General features: G+C 52.4%; 6 protein-coding genes across 6 annotated transcripts; 3 read left to right on the top strand and 3 right to left on the bottom strand.

Annotated features, from left to right (window-relative positions):
- Positions 1–502: 502 nt before the first annotated feature.
- N7459_003537 (PSME3-interacting protein) lies at positions 503–1,383 on the top strand (the record flags this gene model as incomplete). Its single annotated transcript, XM_056942721.1, has 2 exons — positions 503–689; positions 782–1,383. The coding sequence occupies 2 exons, from the start codon at positions 503–505 to the stop codon at positions 1,381–1,383; spliced, it is 789 nt and encodes a 262-aa protein (XP_056802604.1).
- A 145-nt stretch (positions 1,384–1,528) lies between these two features.
- On the bottom strand, positions 1,529–3,366 carry N7459_003538 (sugar porter family MFS transporter; the record flags this gene model as incomplete). Its single annotated transcript, XM_056942722.1, has 7 exons — positions 1,529–2,186; positions 2,240–2,496; positions 2,548–2,791; positions 2,854–3,045; positions 3,109–3,184; positions 3,240–3,285; positions 3,340–3,366. 7 exons carry the CDS (start codon positions 3,364–3,366, stop codon positions 1,529–1,531), a joined length of 1,500 nt encoding a protein of 499 aa, XP_056802605.1.
- Positions 3,367–4,296: 930 nt separating this feature from the next.
- N7459_003539 (alpha-N-arabinofuranosidase) lies at positions 4,297–6,114 on the top strand (the record flags this gene model as incomplete). Its single annotated transcript, XM_056942723.1, has 6 exons — positions 4,297–4,403; positions 4,477–4,671; positions 4,738–4,865; positions 4,919–5,007; positions 5,058–5,160; positions 5,216–6,114. The coding sequence occupies 6 exons, from the start codon at positions 4,297–4,299 to the stop codon at positions 6,112–6,114; spliced, it is 1,521 nt and encodes a 506-aa protein (XP_056802606.1).
- A 193-nt stretch (positions 6,115–6,307) lies between these two features.
- On the bottom strand, positions 6,308–6,694 carry N7459_003540 (uncharacterized protein; the record flags this gene model as incomplete). Its single annotated transcript, XM_056942724.1, has 3 exons — positions 6,308–6,362; positions 6,433–6,515; positions 6,590–6,694. 3 exons carry the CDS (start codon positions 6,692–6,694, stop codon positions 6,308–6,310), a joined length of 243 nt encoding a protein of 80 aa, XP_056802607.1.
- A 961-nt stretch (positions 6,695–7,655) lies between these two features.
- N7459_003541 (uncharacterized protein) lies at positions 7,656–8,819 on the top strand (the record flags this gene model as incomplete). The annotated part of the gene is made up of 1 exon (XM_056942725.1): positions 7,656–8,819. One exon carries the CDS (start codon positions 7,656–7,658, stop codon positions 8,817–8,819), a length of 1,164 nt encoding a protein of 387 aa, XP_056802608.1.
- Positions 8,820–9,338: 519 nt separating this feature from the next.
- N7459_003542 (putative VPS9 domain protein) lies at positions 9,339–14,695 on the bottom strand (the record flags this gene model as incomplete). The annotated part of the gene is made up of 3 exons (XM_056942726.1): positions 9,339–13,250; positions 13,321–13,727; positions 14,032–14,695. 3 exons carry the CDS (start codon positions 14,693–14,695, stop codon positions 9,339–9,341), a joined length of 4,983 nt encoding a protein of 1,660 aa, XP_056802609.1.
- Between the last annotated feature and the right edge of the window lie 191 nt (positions 14,696–14,886).

The raw sequence follows: 14,886 nt of genomic DNA on the forward strand, positions 1-14,886 counted from the left end.
CCTGCTTTGAGTGATTCGGTGTGCGCGATCGAGAGCAGTCCGCGAACACGGCAGATACACAATCACCCCAACCACCTTCCACGATGGGCGATGGTCATGCAGGGTCGGCATAATATTAAATAACATAATTCGTCACTCAAACCCGATGATGCGCATTCCGGCTAAATGCGACATTTCCCGGCGCAGTGATTGGTCCATTCGTGGGCAATGATGCTTCTCAGTTGATCCACAGGACCTCTTTCTGTTGCGCTGTGCAGTTTCCGAGTGTTTCCCACCGTCCTATTGTGCCTTTCTAGAAGCTTCGTGGCGGTGCTAACCTCTGTCCTTCAGTCTAATCTCGAAGTTACACTCCACTCCCCATCCCGGCCCTATGACTGGCTGGGCGCCCGGATAATTCCACGCTCCACTCCGATCGTCGCGCGCATTATACCCGAGTGCTGGTGCTCCCTCTCGGAAAGACAAATCGCCCCCTCAATTCCTATTTTCCCGGTCCGCTGTCATCATGTCGTCGGGATTCGTATCGGCCGGAACGAACGAAAAGCCTGTGGAGCGGGACGATGAATGGCTCCGGGTGCAGCAGGAGCTGGAGGAGGAGCGCAGGCGCAAGGCGGAGATTGGACAGCAGGACGGCGGGAAGAGTCTATATGAAGTCCTGCAACAGAACAAAAGTGAGCTGTCTCCCTCCCTGTGTGGGTGGATCTTCACGGACCGGGGCAAGAGGAATCGGAGGCTACAGGAATTGGCGGCTAACATGTTAGGGTGATTGCTCTGCGTGTTGCAGTGGCCAAGCAGGAAGCCTTCGAGGAAAAGACTCGGCTCAAGAATCAATTCCGCTCTCTGGACGAAGATGAGGTCGAGTTCCTTGATTCCGTTCTCGAGTCGACGCGAGCGCAGGAAGCAGCGGTGAAAAAGGACACGGCAGACCAACTCGAGGCTTTCCGCAAGCAACGTGAGGAGGCAGAAAAGGCAATGCTCGGGCCCACGTCCTCCGAAATCGCACCCACCGAGGAAGAGGAATGGAATATATCGGCGCGCAAGAGGAGGCGTGATAAGGGCAAAGACCTGCTTCTTCCTGGCAAGAAGCGCAAGGCATCCGCGACCGAGAGTAGTAAGGAACCCGGCACATCGAAAGGCCAAGAATCATCACAACACGCCCAAGAGGCTTCATCAACGACTGGCAAGGAGGCTATGAAGGCCAAGGCAGACCAAACTACAACCTCGCCAGAAAAGGCGAATCCTACGAATTCAACTCAAAATGACACGAGCAACGCGCGCAAGTCGAGTTCAAAAGAGAAGAGCCCACCCGACACCAAGCAGCCGCCCAAGCCGGCGCCAGTGTCACTTGGACTGGCGGCTTATGGATCGGACTCAGACTCTGAATAAATCAATAAAATTCATCAAAGAGCAACCTTTTGCCTGATATGCCTGCGGCGAAGCTTGAAAAAGCACTCCTTGCTACTCCACACCCTCCACAACTCAACGACGATCACCAGATCCCACAAGACCGCTTTACCTTAAGTCAGACACCCTATTCATAATGAACCGTACTCTGCTTGATCTCTTGCTCTTCTACCTTGTGTTCCGAATCGTGGGGTGCATAGTCTTCCTTACGAGATCCCGGCACGATCCACGGCGCATGCGAGAACATATAGTTCATCTCTTCCAGAGGCACTCTCTTCGTCTCAGGCAGGAGCGCATAGAAGAAAAGGGCGTTCGTGAAGTTGCATATGACGAAAAGGAAGTAGTACCGGTAGTGGATGCTCGTCATCGCAATGGGCGTGACCTGGCCGATCATCGTGTTGAAGGCGAAGGAAATCATCGTTGCGATGGACACGCCCTTGGAACGCGTGCGTGTATCGAACACCTCGGCAGGAATGATCCAAGATAGGGGACCGCAAGTCGCTGAGAACGAGAAGTTGTACAGCCAGGTCATGATGATGAAGCCCCAGTGTGCGCCGGTACTGTTGGTCGTCGGTGGGAACTGCGCCAGCAGGACTGTGGCAATGATGAAGGTCACCATATTACCGAGATTACCGCCGATCAGGGTCCAGCGCCGGCCGAAACGGTCGATGAACAGAATGCAAAGGAACTGCGCGACGAGGGCGATGATCGAGTTGATCGCTTGGTAGCGCAGGGTGGCCTCGCCCGAAATGCCGATTTGCTCGTAGATCGTCACGGAGTAATATCTGCAGAGGTGTCAGTCGGATCCGTCATTTCTTGTTGATGATAACATCCGTACTGGATTGCTGAGACACCCGTCATCTGCACGGAAGCCTGGAGCGCGCAGCAAAGGAACAGACGACGAAACGAGGATCGGCGTGTGAACAACTCCACATACGACTTGGCCTCATTCTCGTGCTCATAGGTGATGCTCTCCTGGATCTGAGAATACTCGGCTTGAACCCAGGTGTCGTGCTCATTTCCATGTGCATGGAGCCTGGCCAAGGTACGCAGACCATCCTCGGGGCGATTATGGTCAATCAGCCAACGGGGTGACTCGGCATATGTCAGAAAATGCTGTCACCAGATGATCAAAAAACAACCTACCTCGGGGAAGACCATGATCAAAAGACCGAGCAGCACTGCTGGAAGCATCTGAAGCCCCAAGGGCAGTTGCCATTGGGCATTGTTTGCCTTATCAAACCCGATATAAGTGCCATACGAGATCCATGAAGCACAAAGAGATCCGACGCCCAGCATGAACTGCTGTAATGCTGTCACTCGACCACGGATCTTGGGGTGACATATTTCAGCCTGGTATAGAGGGATGACCATGGTCAGAAACCCCACACTATACAGACGGTCAGCCGCACATCTGATGGATGCCTATGCTTGTAGAGAGGGAGGCTATACCCGAAACCCGCGAAGAATCTTCCGCTGTACAGATATGCTAGGCTCTGTGCGCCGGTCTGCAGACCTCCTCCCAAGCAGAAGAGCAGACAACCCAGCGAGATGGTTTTCCGACGACCCAGGTAGTCTCCACTGGGACCTGCAAATCCAGCGCCAAAGAAGGCACCACATGTGAACATCGAGACCACTAGACCACTGAGAAACAACAATCTTATCAGTCAAGGTCCTTGATTCGGTCATACGAACTTAGGACTCTACCTTTGTGTGTCATTAGCCTCAAACTTGCTGACGAACGAGTCGCAGACAATGACCTCTGCAATAACACCCAGGTCATCTTCTTGAGCGTCAAACGGAGTCTCGCAAATGTATGGAGGAGAGAGTCAACGCACATCCGTAGAGGAATGAACCCAGCGAGGCGAACACGCCGACCAGGAACTACACGTCAATTAGCTCGGACAAAATCGTCCATAGCCCTAGCTTGCTTCCTACCTGATACCACGCCGGTGGTAGACGCATGATGGATCGATGGCTTTGTTCTGCTTCTGCGCTTCGATTCGTGTGTGCAGTTCTGGGGGTACCAGAGACACTCTCGACACGCTCTGCGGGAGAACCCCCATCTACATATACACCTAAACAGAGCAATCCCACGGATATGACCTGTGAATTGCACGCATAAGACCCGGAACAATCACCATCATCGGCGCCACCCAAAGTGAATTTCTCGCAACTTGTGAGGCCATTCGATCCGGGCTCCTAGCCGCGGAGTATCCCCGCAAACCAGCGGGAATTGACCATGACGAGGAATGGCAACTCATAACGAAGATTCTTGGCGCCCCCAGTCTAGCGCCAGTTGTTCTGGAGCACTTGAAAAAGTCCTCGAAATCCGGGGGCCGGGGTTCGCGCCTTAGTGGGTGGCGCTGCGTGCTGCGCGATGATTGACGGAAGATTCTCCACGCCCTCGGCGACCCCAGCAAATATCAGACCAACCAACCTAGACCATTGGTAGGTCCTGGATTATTTGGCATGGGAAGATCCTGAGAAGCATGCCACCAAGTTGCCTCTAATCCACTTCGGGCTTCGTCTCGTTTCGCTTTGACGTTGGGGTCGGCATCGTTCACCCCAACGTGATACAGTCGAGAAGCTGCCCCGCAGGGGATTTGCCTCATCGAGATGGTGCAGTTGACAGGCCTGAAATAAATTCCCACGGAAAGGGCATGCCGTGCACTTTTCGTTGGCTTCATTCTGTCTCTGGCCTAGCAAATCCGGCTAGTTGATCTCGTTCTTGTCGTCTGTGTACCGTTGATTTCCAACGGGCTACTGACTGTCGGAGGTGAACGGCCTTTGATTCAGCCACCGGGCAAACTCGACAGTAGCTTTGAACGAAAAAGAGAAAGGAAACAAAGTAGAGAGACACCAGAGAGCCCGTGTTTTTTCCGTCCTACAACCATGACTTCCTTTACCAAGCTGAGTGATCAGGACACCCCGGTCATCTCCGTCCATCCATCCCACCGCATCTCGAAGATTAACCCGAACATATATGCCGGATTCACCGAGTGAGCTTCAAAGATTCCATTCTGTGATCTTTTTACGTCTTCGTTATCTCTCGGACTGACTCATCTCCGCCAGGCATATGGGCCGATGCATCTATGGAGGTATCTATGACCCTGGAAACCCGCTGTCAGACGAAAACGGGTTCCGCAAAGATGTCCTAGAAGCATTGAAGGACCTCAATATCCCTGTCGTTCGGTATCCCGGTGGTAACTTCTGCGCGACCTATCACTGGCTGGATGGGGTCGGACCTAAGGATCAGCGGCCAGCGCGGTAGGCCATTCTCATGCTTAGATCTTGCCTCATATCATGTGGGATCCAGTTCTGATACTCCTCTAGTCCTGAGCTTGCATGGCTTGGCACAGAAACCAATCAGTTTGGAACGGATGAGTTCATGAAGTGGTGCGCGGTCCTCGGAACCGAGCCCTATTTATGCTTCAACTTTGGAACTGGCACCCTAGATGAAGGTTCATTCACTTGACTTGGTCTGATCAAGGGGCCTATAGCTAAACTGTCATAGCTCTCGGCTGGGTCGAATACTGTAATGGCACTGGAAACACCTACTATGCAAACCTCCGACGCAAGAATGGCCGCCAGGAACCTTATAATGTGCGCGACCCAGCCAATGTTTCAGGTCGAATGCGCTTACAGAAGACTAGGTCAAATACTGGGCTCTCGGCAATGAAACCTGGGGTCCGTGGCAGGTGGAACAGATGACCAAGGAAGCGTATGCCCACAAGGCTTTGCAATGGGCCAAAGGTAGTAACTCCAGTCTCTTCCAAAAAGCCTGCTTTCCTGCTGACCGTGCCATCTATAGCTCTCAAGCTGCTAGACCCTAGCCTTGTCCTGATTCTATGCGGGCAAGACGGCACCGCCTCGTGGGACTACTACACCCTCAAACATTGCCTTCTCCCCGCCCACTCAGCACTCTCGACCAGCGCTGTTCCTCTCATAGACATGCACAGTATCCATCTGTACACCTGCTCTAACTCGCATCTCCCAAACGCAACAGCTCCACTAGCCGCCGAGCGGGCAATCGAAATCACCTCATCGCTGATCGACCTTGCACGCATCGAAAATGGCGTGCCGCCCGAGCAGCTCCGGCCAACCATCTGCTTTGACGAATGGAACGTCTGGGATCCCATCCGCGCCGAGGGAAGCAAGGGTGCCGAAGAGAGCTATACCCTCTCTGATGCACTGGCTGTTGCCGTCTGGCTAAACGTCTTTGTGCGCAAGAGCCGCGACCTCGGCATGGCCTGTATCGCGCAGAGCGTCAATGTCATCTCGCCCCTGATGACCACCAAAGAGAAGATAATAAAGCAGACGACCTGGTGGCCTCTATTGCTGTTCTCGCGGTATATGCGCGGATGGACCGTGGGTGCGCATGTGTCCTGCGGCACGTACGAGGGCGAGACCTCGCCCAAGTGGCTGCGCGGCGCTGTGGACACTCCGTGGCTGGATGTGAGTGCTACACTCGGCGAGAATGGATTTACCAATCTAGCTGTCGTGAATGTTCACGAGCAGAAGGACTTTGAAACGAAAGTGGAGGGCGTGGGGGGCGAGGTCACCGTGTTCACCGTTACGGCGGACAGTGTCGCGGCAACGAATATGAATGGCCGTGAGGAGGTTCAAGTGCAAGAGTCGACTTGGGATGGGAACGGCACTTATGTGTTCCCAAGACACTCGATTACTCTGCTGCGATGGAAGGCCGAATGAACACCCTCAAAGCGTGCAGGTTTATTATACGCCGCTATATTCTGTGAAGGGGAATTTGGTCGATTTAGATAGTTGGACTTCGTTTATTATGCTATCAATACATCAAATCATGAAGTCAAAGCCCATGTCCTGCGTCTCTGCGTTGTCACATAAAATTACCGATGTGTGTTTCCGCCATCCTTCTACAACCACTCTAACCGTAGGTCACATCACGGACAGTGCCATCTTTGTCGACGTGAACGTTAAGTCTAGAGACGAAGAATTCAAATCAGTAATCCAAGTCGCATCGTGTAAGGCGCTGCTCAGGCAATAACAGACCTGTCGGGCTGGTGGTCCATCGTCTTCTTATCGTCTGGCTTGAGCACGCGATGGGATTGAGGCAGATCCTTCTTGGCGAATGACTAGTGAGAAATAACATATTAGACATATTCCATGTCTGAGCAAGTCTTCAAAAATCTTTGGGCTTGTCACTCACAGTCTCATTACTGTCCGACTCGCTGATCTTTTTTCCCATGAGCTTAGTGAGCCAGTCGGGCTTATCGCCCATCGAGGAGGTGACACCAGGTACAACAAGAGGCATGGTGAACCAGAAGTGATTTCGTTTTTCACAGAATTGAGGAGGTACTGAGGTAAGGTACTGAGAAATCTCTATGACGAAGATGAGGGGTCGTTGCAATGTCAAGGTGCGTAGGCATCTATTTAACTGCGCCGAGAGCCGATGACGTAGGTGTCCGATAAAGACGCGATTAGTCATTCTGTAGATTGGCCGGGGAGGTTCCATTTGCAGATTGGCACTAAGTTAGTCTTATAATCGATTCTGATGATTCCGTTTCGTGTCGATACGACATCGGTGATTCGGGGATTGTCAAGGCTGGCGGATGATTTTGTTGACCAGCGCGGGTGCGCGGTGGACCTCAAAAGATATGCCTCGCTTCTATTAGGCACAACTTCATCTGAGATTAATAGAGATAATCGAGATGGCTGCATGGCACCTAAAACTTAACGTGCAGATTCTTGAAAGGCTTGAATATGCAGTTCCTCGTAATGGTGTAGTAATCACACTCGAAAAGTGTTACCAGATTGTATATATCCAGAATTTACTGAGCCACCGATAAGTAATAAATCCAAAAGTACTCTCCAACCCTCGGAATACATGTTAGAAATCTTTGGACCATACCATCCGTCGACCGTATGTTGAATTTTCATATTGCTTTTGACCCATCGGATGAAACCTGCGCAGACATCTCCCCTTATGCACGACTAGAGCATCTAATCAGAGTAATTTATGTCAATCATTCTGCCGGTCCACGATATAGATCCATCCACCCCCCTTCAAATGCGGCCAATAAAGTATTTTTTCTGAAGTTGTATTGGTACTTCCATCATCAAACTTGGAAGCTGCGGCCATAATCAATGCCGCCTCGATAGTGACCGGGCAACTGCTCTTCAGACGCTCTTGCAGTGCTAACCTCACCTCTTTTCTTCAAGTTGCTCGATTCCATGCACTGCTTGACTACCCATCACTCATTGCAAAGGGAATCATGGATATAACGCTGGCCGACGGAATTCGGTCCAAACACAACTGTGCTTTGCCTCTGCCTACCCCGAACCTACAACCATCGGGTCAGCTCACTTACCAGACCACGGTCATTTCCAGGCGCAAAGACACCCATAAGCCCCAGCTGAGATCAAATGACACCGTGCAAGCCAGAGAAAATGCCACAACCCCCGAAGATTCACAACCATCCGTGTCAACCAGCTCGCTGAGAAAAGAACTGAAGTCCAACTGGAGTTACGGCAAACTCTCGATCGCCGCTGGCACTATCGTCGCAACGGTGACCTTGGCTGCCCTCATTTTCCTGGTCATATGGTACTTCAAGCGAGAACGACGAGCCAAGCGCCTGCGACAACTGGCAAACCAAAGCCAGGACCCATTCTTCCACTCCGCCGTGACCCTGACAGAGGACAGCAGCAAAACCCTTGATGACTTCCTCATGAAAGACGTCCTGCCTGAACGGACATCCCTTATGTTCAGCAGAAGCCGCTCGCCCTCGGTCACCTTCGTCATCGATGAGGCTGATCGGCGAAACTCCACGAGCAAGCTCTACCGCAACAGCTACGAAGCGTCGACCAATAGCCTGACCAAGCTCGACTCGCTGACTCGTGTATCGACAGACGGGACCCGGCCGAGCCTGCTGGCATCGGATCTCACAAAGACGACCTCAAACAATTCGCTGCAGCCAGCTTCGATTGGGACACCGCGGGCGTCAACATGCTCCACGGCACCGACCACGGCTCGATCCTCGCAGCTGTGGACGACTACAACGGGGACCACGGTCACCGAGTTGACATCAGTCTCCAGCCGAGAACTGACCAACTCGCACACCTCGAGCTCCATCCCTAGCAGCTGCAATGCGACTTCCGGCTCGGGGAGCTCGCAGCTTGCGGCACAAACGCCCAATACGTCTCGCACTTCGAGTCGCATCTCGGGCCGTGGTCATCGTCCAATTCAGTCGCCTACGCGTTTCTTCAGGCAGGGCTCGAGCCCTCGAAAGGTTGAGGCCGATTCTCACAGACCCTGTGATACGGCCGTTGTTGCACCGGTAGCTGAGGTAGCTGAGCCGCCGAAGAACTCTGGACAGTCGCCACGGTTGCCCTCGATCCCACCAACCCCTTCACCTCTATTTAGACTCTCCGAGGCTTGAGATGGCCTATCATGTTTCCTTTTTTTTGGCTGCCAACTCTGGGGGTGGGGCGTGGTGTATTCTTGGATTGAGAGTACTTGTTGAGTGAATTGGCTCTATACTTTCCGGGCGAGCAAACCGTTGTATTGTATAACCTTGGTAGCCATGCGCTTATTCGTTACTTGACACTGCCTAGATCCAAAAGGCTTACGCAGGAGAATCGATTTCATGATCTTCATATAATCGCTAAGCTACCAAGCTATTGATGTGAAAGGAATGATAGAAAAAAAAGCAAGTATAGAAAACCGCCCCACGCCCAAGCCACCAGTTCCGGAAGAAAGAGATACGCAAAGAAACCCGACGCTCATCAAAACTGAAAGCGACCAAAAGCGAGGAGGAAACTGAAGTCCCTAAACACATGTCCGTCAATGAGATGTACAGAATATAGCCCGGAGAGACACAACACAAAGACATAAGATCTTGAGAGAAACTGGGATTGAAATCAAATCTATCCGAACATGCCAAGAACTGGGATTGGATTCATGATTTCATCTCTCGCACACTGCGAAGACAGCGCTCGATCCGTTTCCCGCGCTCTTTTTCTCGGACGAGTGTGTCTTTCACATATGCGCGTATAGCGTCACGGCCGACTTTCTCACGCCATGTTGTCCAGCCAGCTAGCTCGCCGATGACGACGTCTTTGTTCCATGTGACCTCTTTGGCGAGGCGGTTAGATTGAGCTTCACCATCGCGGATTTTCTGTTCAAGATCACGGACGGACTTTTGGCGTGATTCTTCGAACCCGGGGAAGTTGATGTTAAACTTGCGAGGCAAGGAGGAGGAAATTAGAGAGGAGCGAGATCTCGATATGGTGCGATTCGTGGAAGCTAGGTTGGACATGAGAGACAGAGGACGAGACAGCGACGTGAGTACAGCGCCAGTGGTATTGTCGATTGAGGTGAGCGCGGCCAGGTATTGGAGGAGTGGAGAGGAGTCAGAGCTCGAGGTGGAGAGATAGTTGCCGTAACGAGTAAACGCATCTATGTAGACGGATGGGAGTGCATTGGTCGGCTCTTGGAGTGTGGCAAGGACAGAGGAGCAAAGCGAAACTGCGTCTGCGATATCTGAGGCGCTGTTCTGAAGTGCATGACCGCGGCGGATGAGACTGCGCGTATTGGCATGGACAGCGCGCACCATGTCTTGGGCGTGTGAGACAAACTGCTCGGTATCGCGCATACCTTCCAGAGTGATCGGGACCACTTCTTCAGCAATAGTTTCGGTTAGCACAGCCGCTTTGCGCTGAGATCGATCGGCCATCATATCAGGCTGAAACTCAGGTACGAGAAAGAACTCCCAAAGCATTTCATGAGTCGAAAAGGTCGGATGAGTTAGCAGTGTCTTGAGGAACCTGTCAAGTTTCTCTTGGAGGTCGTGCAGCAGAGATCGTGATGGTTTGGAGTGTACTTGGAACGGGTTGCGGAAATCAGAAAGAGTCGGAACGTAGGATGCAGGGTGCTCGACTGCGAGCCACTTGGCCAGATTCTCGAAATCAGAGAAGCTCCTACGGCATGTAGTGACGGTGTACGTCGTTGATCCTGGGCGAGTAGAAGCTATTGTCTCTGACAGGGGGTATGGCGCACCGGATTTAAGGATGAAACGCACAGTTGCATCCTCGACAAAGAATGAGCGCACCACAGTCGTTACACGGCCAGATGGATCACCACACGCCGAGGGTGGATGTGACAACAAGATCAGATCGTCGATGCGATTTCGTACGTCATCATCCTTAGCAAGCTCGACAGCCGTGAGTCCACGAGCCTCCTTGACATGTACATCGACTCTAGGATCCATGAACAAGATGCGGACTTGATCCACTCGGCCATACTTGCTGGCCATCATCAACGGCGTGAATTTCTTATCGTTCGTAGCATTTGGATCACAGTCACTCTCCTGGAGAATTCGTGTAGTGATTTCAGGATCGCCGACGATATGGAGTAATGTGTTTCCCCTAGCGTCCACATGATCGTCAAGCTGAAGTGGTTTCCCATTGCCTTGGGCTCTCTGGGCTGCCGTCAAAGCGGCTGGAACCATTGACTTGTATTCAGGGTGGTCGTACGACCGACAGAGTGCAAAGAGCGGTGTCTGCCCATGCTTGTCTCGTTGCCGCCATGGAAGAAGACCACCAAGCCGATTTAGCAGTGAAGGCGTGCTAAATAAATAATGGCCAACAGTACGGCCGTGGACATCGGACTTGGTCAGATACATCGCGACCGCGCTTTCGTCAGTCTTGGTGAAAAGAAAATCCAAGAGAATATCGACAATTTCCGCGTGTGCGAGCTGCACCGCCGCATTGAGAAGTGATGTCCCATCGGCATTAGTATCCGCAAGAATGTCCTCTAGAGGATAGTATTCTTCCAGGCTGAGCAGATACTTCAGCGCCTCGGCCTGGCGACTCTGCACCGCCATCATTGGGATAGAATCTCCGGCTGGGTCTTGTGTTTTTGTCAGGGTCTCAATAGAGCTATCGCCTTCGATACCGCTCGCCATAGACCCAATCGTAGTGGTCCTGGATAGGAACGAAACCGCCGACGACTCTGATAAGCTGCGTACATCCATGGAGACCTTCTTCACGGGCCGCCATTGGTCTCGTAAGTGAGAAGTTCCATTTCCACCCCATGTCTGGAAAGGGAATACATGTGAGAGCGGCGGTGCATCAATGATGGCTTCCTCTGTCGAAGGATCCCCGTTGGCGATCATGGAATTGCTGTATACTGACGAAGTCTCGAATGGTAATTCCTCAGGTTCATCCGAGTTGTCGGTTTGGAACAGGACAGACTTGCGCTCAGGCTCATGAGGGATTGATTCGTCTACAGATTCATGGTCCCCATTCGGTTCCAATATGCTCCTCATGTCTGAGATCTTCCCTGTTTTTGTTGCTTGCCACAGGCGGCGGTTTCGAGCGCTTGCGCGACGAAGACCGGCCGAATCGGTCACAAGGTACATCAATACCGCCTCGAAAGTGCTGAGTGCATAACCCATTTCCCCACTATCGACATCGTCGATGTAGATGAAGTGTTGCATATACAGCAGTCGCGCCTGGAGGTGTCGGAGTTGCGACCTAATGACCACGACCAAAAGCAAAGAGACCAAGACATCAGCGTTGACGGTGACAGAGGATCGCCCTTTCTCAGATGCTGGTCCATCCACTTGATCATAGCTGCCGGGGAAAGAAACGACTTTGACTGTTTCCAGTAGTGTATGCAGCATATCGTGGGGACCTTTTGCGTCGCCCATTTTTCGAAATTCTTCCACACCTCGTCCCAGTCGGCGGATGAGTTCTCGCTTGCCATTCTGGCCCCCTTCCACGCTAATCCCGACTTGGGTCACATCGATGCTCTCCATGTGTCGGATCCTGGAGTCCAGCTCAGAATCTTCTGGTTGTCGGAAAGCACACAGACGAGGAAACAGAAGGGGCTCGTGAACTTGCTCAGCAACATAGCGTTCAATGAGCCGCTCAACTAGAGGGCCAGTGAGATCAGTGGTTGCGCCAAGCAAAGACAACTGTTGCTTGTCTACCAGGCGGAAGAGATCGATGGCAGCAGTCACAGCCGTCTCCAAGCTTCGGCGCATCAAGTCTTCATCATCTTCGAAGTACTCCTCGGAGTTGAAAGGCAGGCGCCCTCGACGAGAGGACCAACTACGAATGGAGGAACTTTCGTCTGCAAGAGTCTCCGCCCGAGATAGTTTGTGCTCGTTCTCACTACCCGATGCGGATGGTGATCTAGAAGGCGGAGGTGGCAATGGCTTCCCCAGCTCTTTGCCAAACTCGCCAAACAATCTGTCCAGGCCTGGCTGCATCTGCCTGGCAATCATTGGGAAATGCGACAACAATTCGCCAAATGATTTGATCTCTTGTTTTGTCGGACTTATTGACTCCCCATTCCCACTCTTCCTATCTGAAACAGCCGGCTCGACGACTTTCTGCCCATTTCCTGGAACCACAGCTGGGACGATTCTGCCAGGATCGAACAACCCGATCAACGGACGTGAGATGTAGTATACGAGCCATGGTCGGGATTCGCTAGACGGAACGTAGTATAGAGCGTCGGACAACAGCTGGGCTTGGGTGAGAGACTTGAAGCCTGGTTGTTTCCATATTAGCGCGTTTGGTCTCCAGAAGTATGATGCTATCCCGGGCCCACCTTTATTGCTGTAGACAGAGTTCTCCTTGATGATCACAGTCCGCCCATTAAAAGTTGTCACTTGCTTCGCTTTCCCCCGGTTATCGCGTACGTTCCAATCTTCTTTTCCATTCGCTGGGCTCAAATTGATAGGAATTCGCAGCACATGGCTCCCTAGGAACTCTTCAGATGCGACAAGGTCCGAGTAGTACAGACCGGACTCCCGGTCCCGCGAACCAACAAGACATTCTGTGGTAGGAACTAGGAGGACCTGAGAAACGTACACAGTATAGTCAGTCACTTCACTCGATCGATATGGGGATTCATGAAGTTGAACCCACATGGTTCTCCACCGGTATACACTGTCCCGGAACAGTGCTTCGGAAGAAGGCACGGAGGAAAGGATTTAGAGGGTGCATCCAAACGGTTTTGGACGGCCCAGTAGGAAAGCTCCAATAATCATCAAGCCGTCCGTAGAAGTCTGGAAACGCGGAGGGAGGTGTGCTGTGCGCAGTTTGTTCGCGGGGAAGAGCTGCGGCGCATTCAAATGCAGGCAGCAGTCCGGGGAACGTGAGATCACAGCGCGTGGTCGGTGCGTCCGCCAAGGACTGCGCGAAAGATTGAAGCTCGCTCGTTCGATAAACAACCACAGAGGGATCAGAGGGGACAGAGCGCTCGGAGTCACAGCAATGTCGTCGAGGCCAAGTTGGAAAGACCGAGAACGTGATCGCTGCGGGAGCTTGTGGCGCTATACCATGTTAGGTAACCAAGGTCGAGGAACTCCGTACAGTGAACAATTTTGGAAATACGGAGAATTATTGAGAAGTAATATAAATATGGAATCTAAAAAAAGTGTCCATAGTCCTTGCAGAAATTGCTATTGTACGAATAATAAAGTAATGACAGGTAATCTTGCCCCGAAGATAACTCCTAGGCTCCTACACAGAATATAGTTTCATGTAGAAGAGCCAGTGATAGCACAGTATTCCATGAAGGAGCACCAATGCGTGAAACCAATCAACCCAGTCTGCGAACCTTCCGGCTGCGAGTACCACCGAATTTCACTCGGGTCGAGTCGGTCACTCGGCTGACAAGCCCACGGAGGTGGCGTCCCTCATTACCCAAAAGCACCTTGGTGAATGCATCCCGGCCCTTGCCAAATCCTCGATAGACAACCTCAATCTGCTTGATATCCAGCAAGTATCCCCGTTCTTGGATCTGCGACATTACGTGGGATGATAACTGGTAAGCCGGGTCGAACCCCGAACGGCCGGCTTTGCGGAAGCCAATCTGACCACATCCCAGAGACAAAAGAGGGGTCCCATTTGGTCGGGTCAGAGTAATCATCGTGTTGTGTTTGTGTGCGAACACATGAAGGTGATGCGGAGGAGCGCGGTCGGAGTAGGGGTTCTTCATCATATCGGCTTCAAGGCTCTCGGCCAATCTAGCATAGTCGGAGCTAACCCCAGATGCGGGAGAGGCAGAATTGTCACCCTGCATCATCCGGGTGATAGCGGACAGCGGAGATGGCTCGCTAGACGCTCCTGGATTTCGAGACAGGATCTGGTTCTCAAGTGGCGTCCTGATGTTGCTGCGCGAGACACTGCGAGAAGACGAGAACGTCCGCACGGTGCCGATATTGAGAGCTCGAGGTTGACAGTTCCGGCGTACGGACGGAAGGCTCTTCGCGAGCATGTGCATCGAAAAAGAAATCATTGCGACGACGAGGGTCGATGTGTCGGGGGGCGCCCACGGCAGGCGTAGGATTTCAAGGCACGAGCAGGCGAGGGAGCAATTGAACAATCGAGTCAGGTAAGAATGTCACCGCACAAAGGAATCAACAGATCAGAGTGGCCGGCAAGCCGCTTTACCGGGGGAGTCGCAAGAGCCGTAGTCGGTCCGACGAG

Source organism: Penicillium hispanicum (assembly GCF_028827665.1).
Source record: "Penicillium hispanicum strain IBT 35686 chromosome Unknown utg000003l_segment0_segment0, whole genome shotgun sequence".
Taxonomy (NCBI): Eukaryota; Fungi; Ascomycota; class Eurotiomycetes; order Eurotiales; family Aspergillaceae; genus Penicillium; species Penicillium hispanicum.